The sequence below is a fragment of the Mugil cephalus genome, chromosome 3 (assembly GCF_022458985.1).
Source record: "Mugil cephalus isolate CIBA_MC_2020 chromosome 3, CIBA_Mcephalus_1.1, whole genome shotgun sequence".
NCBI classification, from domain to species: Eukaryota; Metazoa; Chordata; class Actinopteri; order Mugiliformes; family Mugilidae; genus Mugil; species Mugil cephalus.
Window position 1 is genome coordinate 4,756,217 of NC_061772.1, and position 24,006 is coordinate 4,780,222.

The 24,006-nt window shown below is 40.1% G+C and overlaps 1 protein-coding gene across 1 annotated transcript; it reads left to right on the forward strand.

The window, feature by feature from the left end:
• The first annotated feature begins 2,822 nt into the window (after positions 1 to 2,822).
• dok4 (docking protein 4) lies at positions 2,823 to 23,239 on the forward strand. Its single transcript, XM_047581560.1, has 9 exons — positions 2,823 to 3,116; positions 8,357 to 8,725; positions 15,672 to 15,779; positions 17,111 to 17,225; positions 17,452 to 17,571; positions 18,126 to 18,315; positions 18,541 to 18,679; positions 19,569 to 19,686; positions 20,732 to 23,239. The coding sequence occupies exons 2-9, from the start codon at positions 8,660 to 8,662 to the stop codon at positions 20,866 to 20,868; spliced, it is 993 nt and encodes a 330-aa protein (XP_047437516.1). The 5' UTR covers positions 2,823 to 3,116; positions 8,357 to 8,659; the 3' UTR covers positions 20,869 to 23,239.
• Positions 23,240 to 24,006: the final 767 nt, after the last annotated feature.

The window sequence follows — 24,006 nt, forward strand, 5'->3', positions numbered from 1 at the left end:
ATTTTCTTTCCATAACACTGGACCTGCTCCTCTGCATCCCTCTTTATGTCATAAACTCCAAGGGATCACCATCTGGCAGGGGTTGCACAAATACAACAACTACACAAATACATACATACACTGTCCATCCCAGAAATTGTGTTTGGGTGTGTGTGTGTGTGGGACGGTGTTGTTTAGGGACCTGTTTTGTCTGTTTTGAAAGACTCAGCTGCTCTGTTGTGCTTCACTTCCTACATCTTTGGTGCCAAAGGGTCCCAGTGCCAAGCTGTGTGTGTGTGTGTGTGTGTGTGTGTGTGTGTGTGCGTGTGTGCGTGTGTGTGTGCGCGTGTACCTGTGAGACGATGCTGTGTGTGTGAAGTTTCCACTGTGTCATCACTATACAGTTCATCAGATACCTGGAGACACACACTTAATCGTGCATGGACACACACATACACACACCTGTGAATAGCTATCTTAGTGAGAACATTCATTGACGTAATGATTTCCCCACCTAGCCTCTCACCCTAACCACCCTACCCTCCTTACCCTAAAACAGAGTCTTAACCCTCAAACCGCCTCCTAAAGATGAAATGTCCTCAAATTTACACCCCGATGGCGTAAAAAAAAAAAAAGTCCTCAAAAAGATAGAGGTGCAAGAGCAGGCACATAATCAGTATACAGTTAAGGATGAAGGAGGTTTGTTATGAACCACACCTTAACTCTTGTAATATAGCACCCTTCCATTTTCATTGGGCTGTTAAGAAACCTTTCTAATTTCTCCCATTTTCAGAGCATGTGTTTGATGGTTTAATCAATGGTTTTTAGTCACACAGTTCACATACTGTATACTAGGAAAGTCACAGGCTGCTGTAATCATTCCTTCTTCCATAACAAAGATCAAATGACATATGAGTTTTTATGTATAAGGAAAAATGTCCTTTAAACTATCACGACATTCTAGTAGCTGCATGTACTGTGCAGTCTATGGTACTTCATGTGTTACACATTGGTGGTCCAGCACACTTATGTGCATTAGAGACCCATGTATCAGTTTCCATTTGAGTAGGTTTACTGTACATCAACGCTGAAAGGTGTCTGAAGGGCAAATATTTGCTGCTGATGTCGGTGGGCCCAAGATATAGTTCATTTCACACTAAATATCAGACATGAAGATTTTGAGCCGTGCATGTGTCTGTCCAATTATTCTTTAATTTTGAAACCTTAAACTTTGATGAAGCCATATTTAGATTGTAAATCATACAGGGGTTTCCTCGGAAGTAGAGAGGATGCACGATAAGCCTGTCTGAAAGATCGAATGCTCTTTCAGGAGACGTTAATGTTATTTCGTCTGCCTCGTGACGCTCTGCCTTCAGACCAACGTATCAGTTACAATTTAATCTGAATGACATTTAGAGAAGGATGAAATCTCAGTAGTGATAAATGGTGGAAGCACTGATGGAAAAAAACTAGCAGGTCCTATTTGTAAATGTGTGCGCATTTTTCTGCCCACCTTGTGCTGGTATATTTTCTCTCTTTGCCGTCCCCTTCCAGACGTTCAGTGCACAGCAGGTTTGCACAAAGTGTGACAACTGAAGGCTCCCTAGTCAACATTTCTCATTTGACAAAGTGAGCACGAGAGTGGCAAGTTCATCTATCATTTTTATAGTAACTAGAACAGCTCCCTGGAGTCTCCCAGTTAACCCTATTCAGACTGTCTATTAGTGAAAGTGTACTGCCACCACACACGACTGATGTGTGCACTTGTCTGACCTTGTAGGCTAATGAAAGTCCTTAATAACCTGCCAACCTATTATATGGCTGGTTCACTGTCATCACATAAGACCTAAATGATTTCAGCAGCCATGCTTCTGACAAAATGTCAGGCTTTATGTTTACCTTGTCACAATTTCACTTTAAAATTTCACATTGAACTGAGTTAGCTGGACTTTCCTGGGAGGTCTCAAGGTGGCCTTCTAAGTGGATGTCTAACGTGCAATCACAGCTGTCACTAGTCTTTTGCAGGAACCGGAAAGCAACAAGTCAGTATTCCCACTGAAAGCAAATATTTCAGGTCAAAATCTTTCTCCAACAACTGCAGGAATGCAACAGTTTGAAAATGAATGTGGTCGGCTCATGCACGGCGAAACTGAGAGATCAGCTGTATTCAGCGAAATGACTCGGCTTTGGTTTAATCTAAAACCTATTTTTTAACAGCATAGTGATTCAAAATCTATACGGGAAGTTAATTGCCGGATTAAAAAAAGGCCTTTCTATTAAGAAAGTCTTCATTTAACCATAAGTTATCAAATTCTTAGCTGCCTTAGCGAAGTCGTGACAGAGTCAGTTAGAAATTCACCTTGGGCTGTTTTGGAAGGTACTCACAAACCATCTATGTAGCTGATTTATGCTTCCTAGGGAATGCTACACAGCCTGCTGGTCACATAGTCTCTAACAAACTAAAGTCACTTCACTGAGTGATTGCCAGTTTAGAAATTTCCAATTCAAGCAGGTAAACTTTCCATCCATTATTCAGTGAGAAATTTCACTAATCCTAATGACATAACAAATAGTTTTAATTATATTTGTAAATATGTGTAATCTAGTTTAAAATAGACAAGATATAGCTTAGTGCATGTTTGTCTATAAAGGAGCAGTATGCATGGCCTGGACTATATATAACAGCAAGCGAAAAGAATATGGATAAAGAACATGTGGAAAGTGTTTCTATTATTTTTCAGATATCCGTCCTTGTTCCTCTTCTATTTGACAACAAGATGTACTTTCCCTGCTTTTTGCAGCATTACGGTAGGAGGCGGGGCCTGTCGGAGCGTGGCTGGCCGTCTGGCTGTATTTTGTCTTTGTGTGTGTGTACTTGTCATGTTATTGCAAGGCACCAGCGCAGCGTCGAGGAGAGCTCTGTACGTCATTTAAATGCGGGATGATTTTCGCTTCTCTTTCGGTCCCGTTGGATTTCTGATGTGTCGTCGCTTGCAGCTGCACGGTGCGGACTAGAGCTCCGGGAGCTTCTGCAGCAGTAAGGTCAGGAGAGGGAGATTGAGTCAGCGGAGGCTGAGCCGGAGCGACCCCGTCCGAGCACCGGGACCCCACCCGGCCGCTTCCCAGCTGTCAACCAGGTAACACGGAGGAATGAACGTGTCCCTGGTGGCAAAGAGTTAGTTTGTGGTGACAGTGCAGTTGTTCAGCTTCACCTGAGCTATCCCGTTTTGTTCCGTCATACTGGTGTAGACATGCGTTTTTAGTCCATCGTTTCTTGTCCACTAAATTATTAAGATCACACTATTGGTGCCAGTTCATGAAAGTTTAATAATGGGTTAGACCCACACCAGTGGTGCTTCCTCAGCCTTTACCTTCTGTAAGCTACCACCATATCAGCTATAATCTAACCTTTTATTATTGTTATATCAGGCTAAATGTTTCACTACATAGAGGAGAAGTAAGAATGCAGCGTGAAAATATTACCATTATAAAAAAAGTGTGTATATGGTGTAAGTGTAACCTGTCTTTCCTACAAGGGATATGTCCGATAGAAATACACAGACATACTCACGGCCATGTGTCCCACCTTACACTGGCTTACATTTATATCCTGGAGACATAGCTTGACCCTGACTTTTCCAGCAATTTTTGTCCCCATCAATTTGGCCCCAAAAAAAGAGGCAGGAAGGGAAATGAGCCCCTGTGAAAACAGATTCAAGTTCTCACATCAGGAATCATGCATACACATACACAGCAAAGCTTTACTAATGGAGCAATTGTGTTTGTAATTTACAGAGCGGCCACTGTATCCGGAATGAGGAACGGTGTCTGCCAGCAGTGTCAAACTCATTTTAGATCACGGGCCACATACCAGTACCAGTAACACAACAGCATGACAACCTAAAAATGCCTGTACTGGCAGCCTTTAGAGCAAAGCAGTACAAGTACATACTTTTCAAGAAAAAAAAAAAGTGCAGTTGCGACACATCGCTGCCATCTGCTGTATGGCTTTGTGTCTCAATGTTGGGTTCTTGGATGCCCTGGTGGGACGATTTTGGTGAAAGAGAAGGAAGAGGTTGAAAGTAGAATGAGGGAAGAAGAGGCAGGAGGAAGGAGACTTCCCTCCAGCTTTCTATCTGCTCTAATTTGCTTCAACAGTGGCTCCAGTTGCTCACGCTGTGTAGAAGCCCTTATTCTTACTACCCCTTTAATGTACCTTAATTGGTGATTATATTGTAACTACAGTCAGGCTGCTGTAACTCTTTACTGCAAACCGCTGTTGCAGCTTCTACTCAGGCTAATTATCTAAAATACCTCTGCGTGCGACTGCCAGGTAATGTCCTTGGGGGAAGATATTCAGAATAATAATATTTGGGCAAATATAAATGTTGTACTCATTACTGTACCATTAATGGATCTAACATTTAGCCCAGGACTGCTTTATTCAGATCTGTTCCTTTTTACATACATAGCATATCCTCCTTAGCTGAACAAACTGACTATTCTGTTTGAGTAAGTGAGGAATAAACAGCCCAACGGATAATTGTAGAAGAGACAGTAAATGTTCCTTACTGAAAAAGTAACAACAGGTTAAACAGTTTGCTCTGAAGTGTGGCCTCTACTCAGAGAACAGATATTATTATTTAGAAATTTCTGCCTCAAGTGAACACACTGAATGACTCATTGTGGCCGACAGACAGTCAGATAATAAGAATGTGGAGTTAGGATAAGAAGCATTTAGGAATTTGCAACAATTTGGAATGGCAATATATGAACTCAAATGTAACTGGATTGATTAACGTAATTTATTTTTATTATAATGTTTAATACTTCGGCAATGACTGTCTTAATTCTGATGCACAGTTGTTTATACCTCTGTGTCAGTTTGACGGCGTAACTACGTGTTGTTACAGAGCAAGCCAAACTGAAGGCACAATGTATAAATGACATGCTACACATATGTCACATTGAGCGTTAATGGTAAACTTATTCGTTGTTGGAGAATAAATCAACTTTACAATCTCTTTCTGTTTGGTGACCAAATGTGTCTTTTAATTCATATTTAAAAAAAAATAAATAAATAAAATGAATGAAACAGTTTTTTTCAGCTTTGTTTTACAACACAAAAATTTGCATACTGAAATAAATTATTAAATTTGGCCTAATGTTTGAGGTCTCTCTTAGACCTCTATGTGGTAAATTTGAAAAACTTGTTTCAGAAAGATGCTTAAGATGCAGATACACATTTGTATCCTTTGCACTGTGTGTGGCAGTTTAGCCTCGGCCAAATTAAAACATTTTAAAATACTTCCCTCAGTGAAACAAATATGCACATTGCGTTTCTCACACAAGGTGGTGGTTGCGTTGATTACTGCAGAGTTTGCACCGGCCACACATTTCACAGGTGCAACCTGGTCTACCCGAACGTTATCTGCAATTCCAACAATCTAACAGTGATGAAACATTACTGTTAAGTGCGGATTTTGTACACTGTACAGATGTGTTTGCTCCTTCAGTAACTCAATAATAAAAAACTTTATGAAATACTCCAGGGGAGTAGGACGATTGTCTAGAGGTGTGACACTCTGTCCTTTGAATGTGCACTCAGGGAATTCAAAAGGCATCTTTCTCCAAGAACACATTTTTTTTTTCTGGGGCAGTTGTATTTTGCTGCCAGGGTTCATCTTTGGTTGAGGTACATCATCTAAATCATTTGATTCACTGCAGTCTGAATCCGTAGACTCACTTGGCTCATCATTCTCCATGTCTCTGCAAGTGTAATCAGGGTCTTCGGGGTCCTCTGAGCTACTTCCACATCCCTCAAACTCAGTGTTGTCTCCCTGGATGAATGCCATCCTGAACGCTACCTACAACAAGCTGATGTGCTGTGGTTGAAGCTAGGTACATGCTGTTGGTCCATGGCGTTGATAACATCTACATTTCCAAGTCAGGATGGTATGATTTTGGAGGTCATTCTTGTTTTGCCTAAAGTGGACTGACAGTTCAGTTAATATGTAAATGCTGATAGTGGTGTCGTCTTCCTTAGTAGGAACAAGAAGTAGATCAAATGTTTCAGTGTTAAGAGAGATTTCAGTCAAGCCAACATGCTGTTTTAACATCTGTTGTAATCCTTTGATTTGACTCAGTGAAAGTGTGAATATTAGCCAGTATCAGTCATGGAATGTGTTTTTGTTGTATTTGGTTAGGACTTATACCTCAGTAGCATATAGTTAATGTTTATTATATCTTAGATCTGGATAAACCTACTCTACAAGGAAGTTGAAGTCTACATCCTGACCTGTGTTTTTCACTGAGGGAACATCAGTGCTGTATTTACATTGTGTGTACATGTGTACATTGTAGTCACTGACATGTCTGTGCGTCTTCTTCATCATTTTGTGCTTTTATTTTCAGTCTGATATTGTTAGTTTGTTTGTAATGCCCTATGCCACTTGTCTAAACCAACACTGCCATGATGATAAGCCGCTCCCGTCTCCTCTTTTGCCATCTTGTGTATTATGTGTTTTTGTGTGTGTTAATGATCCCCTTGTTAAAGTTTAATGTCTCCGTTCCACTGTTGTCAGGGAGATTTACCACTGAGCCCCACAGGAAATGTCCGCCCCACTGCTCCTAACCTGATGGCAAACACATGCTCCCACCCACACACATTCATGCACGCATTATATTGCACGTGTGCATCTGAGTTCACAGAAAGCAGTTATATAATATGTGATACTGTATATCATACTGTTAATCGTGATACTGTTAATCGTCACAAGTGGGTCTGTGAAGTGTCCCCGCTTTGTCGAGAGGAAATGTGCCTCTGTGTGTTGTACTTCATTCATGACTTTCTCCAGCACTAGATCTTCTACCCGTGACCACGCGCATCAGACAGCTAAGTGTATTGTTCTTAGCCTATGACACCAGCTGTTTCTATGTCAGATTGGAACTACTGAATGAAAGAGTGCTGAACACAGTTCAGAGTCTATCCTGTTATGTTCAAAACATAAGCAGTATTCATATATTTATATTGTAAAGGAGTACGTATTCAAAGGAAGTAAATTGGAAATTGATGACGTTTTCATAATATGTGGAAAACCAAACATTTTATATGGTTTTAATCCCCCCCCCCAGCCTCCAATCATTCGTTGTTTGACATCATTGGAAAATTAAAAGAAATCACCTCCCAAAAAGAATTGTGATGTGTGCAATTTCCAAATGCCTGAAGAAGGTACCATCATCTGGATAATCAATACCGCTCATGAAGGAGTTGTGCACTGTCTCCCATGCTCCGCTCAGCTCATGTGTACACATTAAGGACGCGTTTGATATCCGATCACTCAGACCACAATCGGAAGTGGCCTGGGCTGCTTGTGACCACATTCATTGAGCAGTGTGAGTACAGAATGCATCCTGGGTCACATTAAGGACTCCTGCACAACAGGGATGCCCCTTGTGTGAGCAGAGTTTTGCCTCAAGCATTTAGAAAGAACAGACAACCTCTATTTTGAATGTTCATCTGCAAAGACAAAAGCACCCGAGGAGATGTCTGCTCAATAGTAACGTGAACCTTTTAAAATATTCTGTCACTCTAGCTAAAACTAAATAATAGATAAATAGAAGCAAAAAGTAGGTAAGGAATTTACTTAATATACACTGATCAAGCATAACATTATAACCACCTTCCCAATATTGTGTAGGTCTCCACTCGTGTCTCCAAAACAGCTGGGACTCATCGGGGAATGGACATAGGTGTCCTATTGTGTCTGGGATCTAGTGAATTTGGAGGCCAAGTCAACACCTTGTGCTGTCCTTCATGTCTTTTTTTTTAATTTATTTATTTTTTTATGCCAGATATGACCATAGACATAGAGTTAGAACACCATCCCACTTACACTTCAGAAAATGGATGGGATCATTAGGAAGTAAGATTTAAAGGTGATCTCAAGACATCAGCCCAGAAGTCAAAGCTCTATTGCAAATGGCTCTTCCAAATGGACAATGACCTCAAGCATGCTTCAGTAGTTTGGCCACCACAAACCCCTGGCTTTTATCCAATATAAATATACGTGGGCAGAACTGAGTAAAATGTGTGTGAACTGACTTAGTGTGAGAGTCATGTGGAATGATTATGTGCAATGTTAAGAAGTACTAAATGTACTTCTGACTCACTGAGAAACTGGTGAAATAATAATAATAAAAAAAAAAACCCTGACATAAATCTTTCTTTCTGCTATTATCTTGCATTCCTAAAATGTAGAAACAGTGTCAGGAAAATGTCAGGAACTGTGAAAAAGTATTTGGATTCTGACTTCTATAAACACAGTTATGTACATAAATCATTTTATGTCTATCTCTTTGTGTCTTCACTTCTAAGAAATAACACAGCAGGAGATGAGAGAATCATCTGATGAAGAGTGAATGAAAGCAGGATGGAAGAAAAGAGAAACTCACGGGAGTACCACACAAAGGAGGACAAAACCAAATCCACCTGAGGAGAGCGAAAGGAATAAAGGCAAAGTTAAAGGAGGAGGAGACAGACTAAGGGTTATATATAGAAAAAGTAAGAAGAAGGACGCACAAACAGAGGAAAGACTGGTTAAGGACGGGTTAAGGGAACATCTGGAAACATCTGGATGGTGTCCACAGCGGTAGTCATCAGGTTACCACCTCTCCAAAGATGGCCACCAACTTCAACGACATCGTCAAGCAGGGCTACGTACGCATGCGCAGCCGCAAGCTGGGGGTGAGTGTGTGTCTTTGTTAAATCTCATATTCGTCACAAACATATCATACCTGCTGTATAAACAGGACTGAGTACATTTGGAAACTTAAAACACATCTCCACCCTGATATTAGAGAAAACAAAGGACAAGTTCCAGGCTTAAATAGAATCTAATAGGAAGTTACCAGAGTTACATTTGTTCATAAACGACCCCAAAGACAATAAATCAAGCACATTACTAGTGAAATACTACAAAAGCATTCTCTGACAATTGACCTAGCTATGTTATAGCCTATATATCACTGTAGAGTGATCCCAACTGGTAGTAGCCTACAAGAAACCTCAACCTATTTATGAGGTATATAACATTTTGCACAAGTATAGTCTACCTATACTCTGCAAAGCAGATAGTCACACAGGCATTCCATTGCCATTACCGTGCGCTTTCAATGTGCTTGTGACATACAGTACGGTGTATGTGGTAATATTAAATTCAAAGTAAAATGCTTTGTTTTTGCACCCTGATAAGCTTATATATGCTTCTGTGAACAAAAGTGACTCTTTTCAAACACTGTAAAATGAGAGGTGGTGGTACTAACACTTAAAGTGTTGATGAGCCTTCTTGTGAACATTTCCATGTTGATCGTGTCCAAAGACAAAGGCTCAGTGCTTTTTGATTTGTTGTTGATTGTTCAGTCATGTATTCTTAAGCTAAATATTAACTGATTTACCCAAAAAACACTAAGCCAAAGTAACTGGACTTGTACAGTTTCTTCAGGATGTTTCATCGAAGCAGCTTCCTCATTTCTAAAGGAGTGGTGGGAGTTGAGGTTTAAACAGACACATCTGTGAGTGTTACACATCGGGAACTTGCATGACTAGTGTCTGTTTACGATTAGATACTTACGTGGAAACTGGTGATGAAAACCTCTAACATATTGCTATTGTAATATAGTGTTACTCAATAACAAAAGTACAATACAGTATGTCCAAAGAAACCCCACTATCATGGGCAGAATTAACTAGCCTTCCTGAAACAAATGTGACCTGACTCCAGTAAATATGGTGCAGTTCTTCAAGGACATTACAACTACGTAAGTTAGATGTACTGTGCTTTGTAAATTTTAGCCACCTGAATGAAAAGGCCAAAAATATAACGCGAGTTGTCGTACAGTCTAGATAATTGCCCACTGAGGAAGCAGAACAAGCCCAGAGAGTTCTTGAAATAGAGGGTGGCATCTCGTGGGGGAAACCTGTGTTTACATGAACAAAGCATGGTGTCAGGTGGTTTCCTCAGTACAAAGTTCACTGCTGCTGGAGTTTATGATCATGAGTTGCACGTTCTGCTGTCTGCCTAAGGGATTTACAGCCATTGTGATTGTTGCTGGGTGCATCTCTCTGGGTGTTAATGGTAAAGATACACTGAAGGAACTTCATAACGCCTTCCGTGAACAACAATCACCTGCCCACCCTAATGGATTTTTTATTGTAGCTGGGTACTTAACCACACGAACTTGAAATGTGTGCTACCTAAGGTTCACCAGCATGTGAACCAGACAAAATTACAATCAGAGGCATACATGGCCTGCCTCCCCTGCCACTGCCTCTCAGACCACTTCTCCATTATAATGTTCGGCTATAGATCCGGGGTGAGGACGGTCAAACAGGTTCAAAAGTGGATCAGAGTATAGCCTGATGGGAGCTACCTCAGCACTACTGGACAGCTCTGACACCACTGAATGGAACATTTTCAGGGACACAGCTGGTTGCAGCAATCTAACTGACCTACAGGATATTCAGAAACAGTAACTGCATACATCAGCAAGTGTATTGATGACGTGACTGTAACAAAAACGTTATTCTCCATGCCAACCAGAAACCATGGCTGACTGGCAAGATTGGCTCCTTGTTCAAAATCCTGGATGCTGCCTTCAGAAAGCTAGGACCATAGCGGGGGAACAGACTGTTAGGATATATTGTCATTTTGTGCTTCTTCTCCAGATGTGTGTTTTTACCCATGCTCTTACTGGCTGATAGAAATTATGTTTAAATTAATTTACTTTTAAAGTCATTTATCCCAGCTGGTTTCCACGATTCTATTATTTATCTATTGTGTCTGTTTTAGAGTTGTTGCCCCTTATTCTATTTTCACCACACTTACTGTTTCTGTCCAAGCACCCTTCTTTGTAGCAGTTTTTTCCACCTCCTCTTGGGCTGTTTCAAAGCATGTTTATGCTTGTTCTTGGTCATCCTCAACCTCAACTGGTCCCCCTCTTTAATGTCAAGCAGCAGCTGTTCAATTCCAAGCTTCTCTCTACTCTAAACTTAAACTGTCTAAGCAACGGGGCAAATGATGTTTGAACACTACCAAGTAAGGAATAATGGAAGTTTTCCTGTTTGTGCCATTCTGCCAACAATGTGTTACTTTAGTATGTGGGATGACACAATGAACTATATTTGTGAGCAGTGAAGCCAGCTGCCAGCACGATTAGATTCTCACCTGTTTTTTATGTCCACCTGATGACAATGAGTCCAACAACTCCTGAAGAAAATAGTTGTCTTGCTTGATTAAAGCAGCGACATTAATTGAAAACAAAACACTGAGCTGAAAGATGTCGCTCAATAGCACAATGTAGTGAACTGTTGAAATATAGTGTCTTTCGGTTCAGGTTCATTAACCAAGTTGTTTTAAGTCTCACAATTGTGACTCTAAGGGTGAACTATACTCAGTGAGATAACACAGTGATGACAACCCAGAGGAACAACTGAGACGAGGGCATGAGTACAAAGAGAGGAAAAAGGAGGGTTATCTGAGTTCGTCTGAGCATCCTTAAGGCAGAGAAGACCTGCAGAGCTGAAGCCTTCCTCAAGGCTGGGTCGATAGACTAGGGAAGTCATGCTTAATATATCTCAACGGGAACAACAAACCCAAATGATAAAACCCCAGACGTGCTGCTGCCAGAGGCCACGTAAGCCAAATGGCTTGCCTCGTTTCCAAGGTTAACTTCACTCTCTACATGCAGACAGAAATGCTCTGCTGGCAATGATCCTAATGAGCAGCTTTCCTTGTGATTATCACATTGAAATGTGCAAGCTGTGTACAGCTTCTGTGTTGGGGGATGATTCTCTGTGAAGTCACTACCATCAGTTACTCATGTTGTAGATAATCAGGTGAACCCAAATCCAAAGGCACAGTAAGTACCTAATAGTTTATACTCAATACAAAGCTGGGACTGGTAGATGGAAATCTGAGAACCCAGAGTAAGAGTTGGACGTGTTACCGGGAACTGAGCTGAGGAAAGCAGAGATGTTCTAACAGACTTAACATCCATGATGCTGTGCTGCTAGTGAGGCTCTGCTCTGGCTCCAACACGGCTGTTCCAATCCTCAACAGATGCATAAAAAGTAATGTAAATGAAATTTCCATTTATGTTATGGCCCTGAAAAGTCTCTGAGACGAGGAATTAAATGTGATAGTGTGAGGTCATTGTAAATGTGAAGATATAAGGCGGATAGATCTGGATATCCTTTTAGAAACTTCCTCTGATCTCTGCTTTTCCAGCACTTACATTTTAAGACAAGAAAATAAGCAAACCCATGGCAGGCCAGCCTTCTAGAGAGTATATCTATTACAATCACTTTATTTCTGCACATACACTGAATAAATGGGTTAGACTTAATGGCTGCAGATGCACTTGACCACGTTGGTGACTGCAGCTATAAATACAGCTACCTGTCACCACAGTTTGGATGGATCGTGTTGGCTGTCAGATTATATTAGCTCAAGTTTGTGACACTTGGATTCAGTTTTACTCACTGCACTTAGAGCTTAAGGTACAGGCACCTGTTCCTCCACATGCAATATCTACCTCCACTGCTGCTGTGCATGCTGCTACTGCTTCTCCATCTTGAGCTCCTCTTTATTTGTTTTGACAGGCAGCCAGGTTATCAAGCAGCCAATTCAGGTCATTCATTCTGGACAGATGAAAATTTGGACTGCATTAAACTGCATTATGTTGCAGTGAACGTCTGCAGGAATATCACCTCACCAATGTAATGAGAAGTAATATAAACAATGGCCCCCTATAACATATGCATGATAGTCACCTGTAAAATGCTGGCACTATTGGGTCTGGAGTAATTCGTATTGCAGTATATCTTGTGGTAAATTCAGAAAACAAGAAAGGTCAGAGGCTGCTGGCTAATTTGACCACTGATGACTGATGCTTTGATCGAAGTACATAATAGATTTTCTTTCTAGGTGGTCATCAACGTGCATTAGGGGGTTATGGCCCGTCTTGAAATTGAAAATAGAAAAGTCCTAACTAACATCGCCATTCTACCAGACAACAACTTAAGACAACTTTAGTGTCCTGCTTTACTTTTTGTCTGTTTTTCCCATGATTTTATCCATGATTTTATGATTGGTCCTTTTTTCAGTATGCAGTATCACAACATTAATTGACCATCCTGCAACAATTCATTGTTCTGTTGGGAATTTTTTGGACCTGACATTCACGTGGATGTTACTTAGACAAGCAGCACCCACCTAGACCAGACCAGACACCCCCACCCCATAGCAATGACACTCCTTGATGGCAGCAGCCTGACACAGACACACACACAAGAAGACTTTAGGACCAACTAAAAATACACGGAGAACAGAACAAGGTGTTGACCTGGCCTCAAAATTCACTAGATCTCAAACTAATCAAGTATCTGTGGGATGATCCACAGAGGCCCCTCCCCTCAACTCATAGGACCCAAAGACCCCCACTAACAACATTCTATTACCAGACAACACAGGACACCCTCAGAAGACCCATGTCCATTCTCTGATGAGTCACAACTGTTTTGAAGGCACAAAGGAGACCTACACAATATTAGGAAGGTGGTACTTTGTCAAGTCATCTGTTGAGTTATCAGCTTTTTCATGGACCCTCTCGTTTCCTAGTTCAGCTCCTCTTGGATCCTGGTTTTCTGAATTTTGTTTTGGTTTGTTTTTTCTTTTCTTTTCTTTTCTTTTCTTTTCTTTTCTTTTCTTTTCTTTTCTTTTCTTTTCATTTTTCTTTTCTTTTTTTTCTTTTTTAAATTACTTGCAGTGCTTTTTGTTACTTCCACTGTAAGTTTTGGTCTTAATTTGGTTTTAACAGCAGATTTAATAGACCACAGAAAGAAACACCATTTTACACATTTCAAAAGTTTATTTACCAGGGATATTAACAGTTGAAATCTCTAATCAAGGTTATTTCAATCAGGCAACGCTTCCTTACCCGGGAACAGTAACAATTATATTTAATATTGTGCACAATAAGAGCGATGTGATAGGTGATTAGTAACCACCTGGGGCTAGGTGAAGAGAAACTGAATTGAGATAACTGGATTGAGATCAGGACTGATGGAGTGATGTGCAGACATGAAGTGAAAACATGATATGATAATTTACATGAAAAGACCTTGGTGAATCTGTTTTGGAACTAACAAGCAAACTTCATAGAAATAGTGAGATCAATTTAGGAGGAAAAATAAGCTTGAAATCATGAAAAACATACAGTATATATATATATATATATATATTTATTTATATATATTATAATATAGTATATATATATATTATATATATATAAATATAATGCAATTGATACACTCCTGACATGTTCCTGACAAAATAAAGCAACGATGGAACTGGTTTTACCTCACATGCTCTGCAGGGTGCGGTTTGACAGATAAACGGATGAACAGATAAATGCCTGGGGATACAACTTGAATACATGTTTGTATGATATAAATATATGACAGACAGACAGACAGACAGACAGACAGACAGATAGATAGATAGATAGATAGATAGATAGATAGATAGATAGATAGATAGATAGATAGATAGATAGATAGATAGATAGATGTACACCTCTACTGCTTTCATACCCTTTATTTCCTCTTAAACCATCCTTCCTCCTCCTTTATTTCTCTGTATCTCTTCTCCATCCTGTGTTATAGTAATAGAGTAATAGGGTCTCAGCAGACCAACGTGCTGTGAGGAGTGCTAAGTGAAGTTAAAGAGAGGAGACAGGGGAGGCAGAAACGAGGAAGATAGAAGTGCTAATTGCTTCCTTCTCGTAGCTTCAAAGATGAAACTAATGTAAAACTGTTGGGAATTATCACCATTCCAGAGAGATTTGCTCACATCAAAGAAGAAATACTGTTTTTATGCGGACATGGTTGAAATAGTGTGTCTGCAAAAGGCTTAAATTCACACTTTGAGCAGCGATTTTGGGTTTGTCCTTCACAAGCTGGTTCTTCTTGTCCTTGTACACCGTGACTAGTTTTCAAGTGCAGAAAACATGCATTTACTGTCAGAATAATTTAAAAAAAAAGCTGGAGGGCAGAAGAAAACATACCGTGAAAGAGCAGGTTTAAAGGGATGAAATTTAAATTACTGGATGTGTTATTTGCATTCCTTCTTTAACATTCCTCCATCTACTCTTAACCTTCAAATAGGGTGAGTCACTTCCATCAGTGTGCGACAAAAGAAGCAGAGCTGAATCTCAATGTTGTCACTGCTTTTTCGCAAAATCAAAAGAATTCTCATGAGTGTGGCGTTCAGTAACATCAACCATTTAGAAATAAACCCATTATGGATATTAAGTGCACCACCTACCACGAAGGTGGGTCCATTTCCAGCACAATCTTATTGGTTAAGCTGGAAACCACAGCAGTCAGCAGATGGCAGTTTTTGAAGTAGCGTGCCAATTATAGTGTACCTGACGCTCATTACTTTTAAACTTTAATAAAAATTCACAAACTGTTGTGTTTTTAAAAAGAGGGCAGAAGACAGAAGTGTCAAAATCTGATCCATGATTCACCAGTAAACATTAAGCATTTAGAACTCTTAGCACGACAATAATACATCTTGTAACAGTGATGTGCTTGTGTGTGTGATGGTGGTGATGGGGTTGTATTACAGATCTATCGCCGTTGTTGGTTGGTGTTCAAGAAGTCATCTAGTAAAGGACCTCGTCGTCTGGAGAAATACCCTGATGAGAAGGCTGCTTTCATTAGAGCAAGTCCTAAAGTAAGTGTGTATGTGTAATTGTGTGTGTGTGTGTGTGTGTGTGTGTGTGGTCTCATTTTTATTTTTGGGGCTACATTTCTATGATATAGTGATGTGGGGACATTTAGTCATTTCTGAGGCTTAAAACTGGTTAAAACTTGGCTTTAGGCTAAAGGTTACAGTTAGGTTGTGATAAGCCACTTCAGTTCATCTTCGTCATCTCTCCATAAGCAAGTAAACTTGAAGTGAAGTTGTAGATTGAATTTACCGCCCTTATTTGGTGTGATTGCAATGATTGAAAATAATTTCTTTTGTATGATGTGTGAAGAATTTGTCTAAACTACAATTAAACATTAATTATTGCATGTTTTACTTCCTGAATATTTGGTACTGTTATTTTTCAGCACCATTTATTCTACAAGCACAAGACTTTAGGTGTGTCCTTGATGGAAAACGGAAGTCTTTGAGAGTTAGCCATTATACAAAGGGATTCAGCTGCATGCATTCACAACCCCACTGAATATTTGATGACTGTTATGGAAAGGAAAAGTTTTATGCGCATCTCTATTGATAAGATTCCAACGATTTGAGTATTTCCAAAACCAACTGTAAGAAACCTCAGTCATATATTATTTTATGAAGTACCTGCTGGCATGGAACTGGTCAACGTATTTTTGTAAGATCCACACAATAGAAGAGGTATGAAATAAAATGAAATTAAATTTCATTGTATGCAAGACAGAACAAATTTTTAAATATCCTTCCAAAAATACAACAAGACTATGATAAATGTATATTGCAATATATATTCTAAATGTTTGGCTTTATTGTGTCTGAATGTGTTTATTAATGGACTGGATTGCTTTGGGAGATAAACTCTTTCATTGGTGGCGGTACAGCTTCTGCAGGGTTTTCAGGAAATGCAGGCAATGCTGTGCCTTCTTCACAACATCTGTGGTGTTAATAGACCAGGGGAGGTTGTCAGACATGTTGGCTTCCAGAAACTTTAAGATGTGAACCTTTTCCACGCAATCTCCAAAATACAAGACGGACTGAGACAACTGACATGCACAGAAGCTACGGAACACTTGAAATCTGAAAGGGATTATGGGAGAACGGCGTCAGACAGGCTCAAACAGAGCCGTAGCTCATCAGTTAATACGATTCTGAACAGAAACAGTCAGATATTTCCAAATAAAGATCCTACATTTGAATGTTGCAGGCCTGCAACTGCATCATTAGCTCATACATACAATGTGTATTATTTTGTCTTTACTGATGCGTCACCACTTTGATGAAACAAAAACAAATTTCAGACGTGATTTCTACTTTCCCTCCCACTTGCTGCCTAGGTGATAGAGATTAGCAATGTCAAGAATATCACACGGTTGCCTCGGGACACCAAACGACAGGCAGTGGCCATTGTGTTTACAGATGACACCTCACGCACCTTCACTTGTGAATCAGGTAATGTGAGGACTCACTCACACACACACACATCACACATGCAAACAACACCACACAACATCTGTAGCTGCAGCAGTGGTTGCCGGATACAGTTGCTAAGCACAGGTTTTAATAGTGATCTCGTGAGCAAAGGAATTAACAGATAGATGTGATTTCTCGCTCTTTCTCTGCCCCTCTCCTGCTCTCTCCCTCACCACCTGTCCGTCTCTCGCTCACACCTTGGCAGAACTGGAGGCAGAGGACTGGTTCAAGACCCTGTCGATCGAGTGTCTGGGTCTGCGGCTCAACGATATCAGTATGGGAGAGCCTGACCTCCTGGCTGCAGGAGTGCAGTGTGAACACACAGGTACTTCACACACACAATGTGAATCACAGATCAAACACGTGGAGGGAAAGCCCCCATGCCAGCTACGTGTTTATGTGATTCGCACCGTGTGTCCTAAGTGACCAGATCAGACCAGTGATCAGATATCAGTTCTGTGCTATCTAGACACCTAGATCGTCTGGGGAACAGTAGAAAATTGTGCGAACAGCTGCTCTCTCCAATCAACTACAACCGCTCATTGCTTCAAAGCTATGTACTTGCTTAGAGCGAGCTATGCTATGCTAAGCTATGCTTATAGAACTATGGGCCATGGGAATGGATGAAGTCTACAGTTGGCTTTAGATACCTTTAACATTTAACATAAGTTGTCAACAGAAAAAAACAGGAACATTTCTGAAATTAAAACATTAATAAAGAATTATGGTGAACAACGAAATGGAATGTAACTACCAAGCTAACTTCTGGGCCATTATTTAACACTCTGCTGTTTGCTCTTCAACGAGATGAAATTTGTGACATTAAATATAGCGAAAACAAGGCCCTGACCTGGTTCCTGTCATTCTTTGTCTCCTCAGAGCGATTCAACGTGTTTCTCCTCCCCTGTCCAAACCTAGACATCTATGGGGAGTGCATGATGCAGATCACTCATGAGAACATTTACCTGTGGGACATCCACAACCCTCGCACCAAGCTGGTTACCTGGCCTCTCTCCTCACTGCGCCGCTATGGCCGTGACGCCACCCGCTTCACCTTTGAAGCTGGACGGTGAGACAAGAATGGACTAGCTAGGGCAAGCACGAGGCACATGTGTGATTCCTGACTGCCCATTGACAAACACAAGTTACACACATCGTCGGTTAAAACGCACACATGCAGAATTTGTGTCAGCTTTGGTGGAAAATGTGTCTTTTGCTTCAGCAGTTTTAAGGTCAGGATGTCCCAGCCCCTGCAGTTTTGGACACCAGCTTCTTACTGAGTTGTTGTGTGCAGGATGTGTGACAGTGGTGAAGGCCTCTACACCTTCCAGACCAGAGAGGGGGAGCAGATCTACCAGCGGGTTCACTGCTCTACCCTGGCCATCGCCGAGCAGCACAAGAAGGTCGTACTGGAGATGGAGAAAAACAGCAGGGTGAGGGCCTGGCTCACACCACCTCATAGATGATCACAGAATGCAATGACAAAAAACAAAGTTGACACTCTTTGGTTTTACTGTGCTCACATAATAGACATGGCTCATGCATATTTAATTTGGTGATTTGGATATTTGCAAAATCATAATATAATACAGGAGACAATGCGTATGTGAGAAACACTATGCAGGCACAACAGGAAAATGATACCTGTAGTATGCAGCTATTTATTCTTCATTTACGTAACAGAGCTAATACCATGGTTTGCTCACTTTATTTTGAACCCTTACTCCGAGGTACGATATTCATATAAGTAGTACAATGTAATGTAATATCACTGAGCACGTACATTCTTTAAATTCTTGTTCTTTCTACTGCAATATGCTGTATCTCTGGAAGCTGCTCGTTGAGTAACTGTATATTTGCCCTGGATAAAAGGAGCATGTGGAAAGTAGTGATTTTGAAATCTGTGGAACTTTTCAGCAACTTTAAGAGCATTACTTGGTTTAGCAGCCTGCGACGTTACCGCTTCAGTTTTTTAATATTGTCAACAGTGCTGACTCCGGCAGCAACGAGCAGCTAACAGCAACATTGTAGATATTGTGTGTTACCAAAACCAATCAAAAGAGACAAACAAGAAATAATGGACTCACGTTGCCAGCAAAAAGAAATGGTTGTGATATAAATCTCATTAGGTTGTGTCAGCTCTCTCCATCAGTGGTTCTGGATGTCTGAAATACTTTATTTACAGTACTTCTTGTCATACTTTCAGTAGCAATAGAAATTCACTAATATTATTCTAGATATTTAACTGTAAATGTTGTAGTTTTTAAATGTGTTCTACAGTGCTCTTTTTCTAAATCATTGATGTGTACATTTGACTCCTAGTTGCTGTCCAAGGGTTCAGATAGTGGGTCTTACCCCTGCACCCCTACTGCCATTCTACCCCGGTCTGCGTACTGGCACCACATCACTGGAAACCAGACCAGTATGGATCCAGGCAGCGGTAGGCCACACCAGCCCTAGACCACTTCAGTTTTTATTGAGATACCTAATCCTAATTTAAAAAAAAAAAAAATTAACTAACATGGCTGGAGTAGTAGCTACATATACACTCCACTAATAACAGTTTTTCAATTTCATTTATGCTTTTTTGTGTTTCCCCCAGTTATCATTTAATTGAACGTATTTATTTTATCACAGCTTGGCTCAAAGGAAGGACGAAACATATGAATATTTTAAACAAATGGCATCATATCAAATCAAATGTGCAGTCAGTACATCAGTAATCAGTGTCTATGTCCGAGTGAATGGTCAGTAGGGAAACAAAAAGGAAGTCAAACAAAATATCAGAGAGAAAGTTACTGCTCAGACAAGTGAGCAACCACACTAACACAAACATATGAGTAACCAAATAATAATGATAATAATAATCACCTAAATACCCAAACTGAGGTAAAATCTTTTGGCTAATAAGTCCCAATCCTAGTGGCATATCCCAATTTTAAACCACCTAGTAATTTTAACTGCTTGACTGAACTCAGACCTGGTCTTCAGAAGTGAATTGAATGGAATTATCCTTGAGCTTCCAAAAAATAAAAAATAAAATAAAAAAAGAATAATGCACTCTTCTTTCTTTCTTTCTTTTTTTCTTTCTTTCTTTCTTTCTTTCTTTCTTTCTTTTACCTTTCTTTATTGTTTTATTATTTTTAATATTTTATTTATTTATTATTTCTAGTCATGTGCGATACTCCAAGTAAGCGTAGAACAGAAACTAGTACTAACACTCTCCAGATCTATTCTATTACAACAATGTTGAAAATAAGAGCGAAATATGTAATCACAACTAAATAAAATAAAGTTTGTTGCATGTTGTGTGTACGTATGATCAAATGCAAAAGAAGTTGAAATTAAATGCAATTTAATTTCAACTGAACCAAGGGAGCATCCAGCCAAGCCGTGTCCAAAGCTCCAGTCCACCTGTGATCACACTGAACACACTGTGTCTGGTCCGTGCCACAGCACCATCTGTGTTACTGCTCTGTCTGCAGGTGGCGCTGCAGAAGACGAGCAGTTGTCCACGCGCCTGCCCCCTGACCGCCATGCTACGCTACCCCTGACAAAAACACATGCACATTCCCATCCACACATACACACACTCCCCAACACACTACCCCACGTACCCTGACAGTGACACGCACACACACACATGCACACAAAAACTTTGACTGTGAAGAGGAGGCATGAACATGCACGTGTGCAGGCAAGAAAGACTAAGACTAAAGACACACACTCTCCCTCCTCATGTTAGTTTAACAGCCCAGCAACTCTTTGGACATCCTGCAGGTACAGCTGACAGACCAACAGGCCACAGACTCGATACCAGATCCTGCACAAGTTTGCAAGAAGATTGTTCTGCCTCTCATAACCGCAGTTCGCAACGTAGACGGGGGAGTATGTGATGTTTGTCCACACTAAGGCTGACAACTGCTGGCTGGAAGATATGTATTTATTGCCTGCTGTTTAAAATGAGGACTAAAAGCTTTTAGTTTGCTTTAAACCACCAGGCTTGTCTTGAATATGAAGTGAAACCCTCAATTATCGCAGGAACTGTTTTGTACTGTTTTTTAAAATTATTATTTGCACATTAAATTATTGGTCATCTGAGTTACATCTGACTTGCATGTTACAACCTTATCAAATGACAAAATTCAGCAGTGCACCTGGTCGAAAGACACTCGCACAGTTCATTATTAGTTGTCCTCACCACACCCATGGCTGTGTTCCATCACATGTCTTCTGTTTTATTTAATGCACTGTGAAATCTACCTGAGCATCCATATTTATTATTGTTAAGATGGATTACAGCTGGAGAAAGACGTGAAAACTGGCTGTCCTTTGTATTGAATGAACCAATATGGAATGTCATTTTTAAATTTAGACCACTTATTATTATTATTGTTGATGTTTTATTCCATGGGAAAACAAAAAGAAACCATGTCATTTTTAAAGAAACAGCTTTGTAAAACATGGACATTTGCAATGTCTTTGAAAGAAACGATACACAGTGAATGTCTTCAGAGAGAAACTAAGTCATATAAAATATCACTCTTCCAACCAAGGTTTGGTAGTTTTTATGGTCATATTTCTATAGATTTTTATATGATGTGTGTAGTAGGACTAGCATGGTTGGATATGATGGAAGATTGTGGGAACACACAAACCACCTTGTATCTAGATTGTCTGATTTAGCATGACTGATGATGGAATCCTTCTATAACTCCAAGGATTTTGCTACCCCCTTGAAAGACTCTTGCACACGTTGCGTTGCTATTTATTTCATGTGATATGTGTGTGTATGTGTGTGTGTGAGAGAGAGAGAGAGTGCGCATGAGAGAAAGAGTGTGACATGAGGTACATAATTGGAACTTGTCTTCACATAAATGCAGGCACAGCACATTTTTGCCATTTTTAAAGTTGAACTAGCAGATGGTAACTGCTCCACACTTTGTCAGCACTGATGTTCACACATAAATCTGCACCTTAGTAAGCGACTAAACCACATTTACCGTCCTGTCTTTGCACCGGCCACAAAACAGCACTCTGTTCACGCGTGGGCCATGCTACTGTTAAAGAAGCTGGAGTAGAAGGAGTGGTTCACAGGGACGTTTCATAACGAAGGCACAGACGAACTTTGCTTATTGTGAATATTTTGTGTAAATGAACTCACCAAACTGAGCCAAGATTCAGCTGTTTCATAAAGCTACCTCAGGATGTCAGACCAGTCTGGACAACTGTTAAAGTCAATATGCTCATCATGACAATGTTAACATGTGGACATTTAGATTTTTTTTTTTTTTTATCATATTAATTAAACATGTTAGCATGCTAGATAACCTACATCTCAAATTTAATTGTCACTAAACACAAAGTTCACCTTAGGCTGAGAGGAATGTCATCTGTTTTGCTGGCAATCGATTATAAACCAAACTATTGGATGTACTGACATGTTGACCTGATGATGGTGCTGCCTGAAATGAATAACAATTTGAATATGAATTGTCTGTTAGCCACAAATGCCAACTGAGTTAGGGGGAACTTTCATTTGGAAACTGTGGGTGGCTGTAAATTCTGTGCCAATTCATCCATTAAATTTTGGACAGTTTCACTGGTGATCACTATGTGAATAATGGTCTGCACAAGATCACTGGGGTCCATCTCCTGGTATGTAACAACATTTCCTGGAAATAAACCAATTCTAGGAATGTATTACTGAGGAATGTCTGGCTTTACTGGTCATAGTGATGTATGAAACACTCCTTACATAAGTGACGCCTCCTCTACAGGCTAACTGGATGAGTGATGGAAGAAGTGGGAAAGCAGGATGGGAAATCCCCCCACTCCCGACATGGCACCAGACTATTGTAGTGTGTGTATTGTTGTCATAGTAACATTGTGCTCTCTCAGCATCTCTCTATGGCTTTGTAACACATGGACAAAATGTTGTTTTCACCCACTTTCTACATGCATGAGAAAAATAAAATCCATTAATTACCTTATGGTGCAGATCTCCTTTGTGAAAATGAAATGTTAAGTACAGAAAATCCAATTTTATACAAAAATCACAATATTTACTGTCTCTTCACTAAAACTGGCTGATCAACTAGACGTAATGGAATGGAACTTACTAAATCTCTGAACATAAACACTTGTATATCAGCTCTACTACTGAATGAGATGACATTAACCACAGTTTAATAGACCCTTTGACTATGTTCTATAGCACACTGGAAGCCATTGTGCAGCTGTGAGCTGCTCCACAGACACCATGGGCAGATGTTCCTCAAGAAACTGGCTTTACACAAAGACTTTCTAAGCCTGTGGACAAAGATTGTCCCTGCAAAGGACAGATGCTCTCTGGACAAGGTGTTGAAGAAAACCAAAGCCTTGAGATTTGAGTCTCTTCGTGGCTTTGACTTGTGTGAGGTCGACTATGAACATGTAACAAGTTTTTCATCATATGTTCTCTTGATTCACTCTAAGTTTGTAATTATACCCCTTCCTGCATATTGATCCAAATGCTCTTTGTTTTATATGCATTGTTTAATTTTCTACCCAATAGTCTAAAAATGTGTGTGGGGCAGCATTTATTTAAAATGCACTAAATATATAAAAGGTTTGACAAGCTTGGATACCGTTGCCTTTGTGCTTGCTCTGGAGGTTTCAGGCCGGGTTTCAGCGTCCTCAGACAGTTTGTATTGCTATTGATGCTTAATAAATAAGATTGAATTGAATTAAGGCAATTGAAGTTTTTTCGATTCTAAAT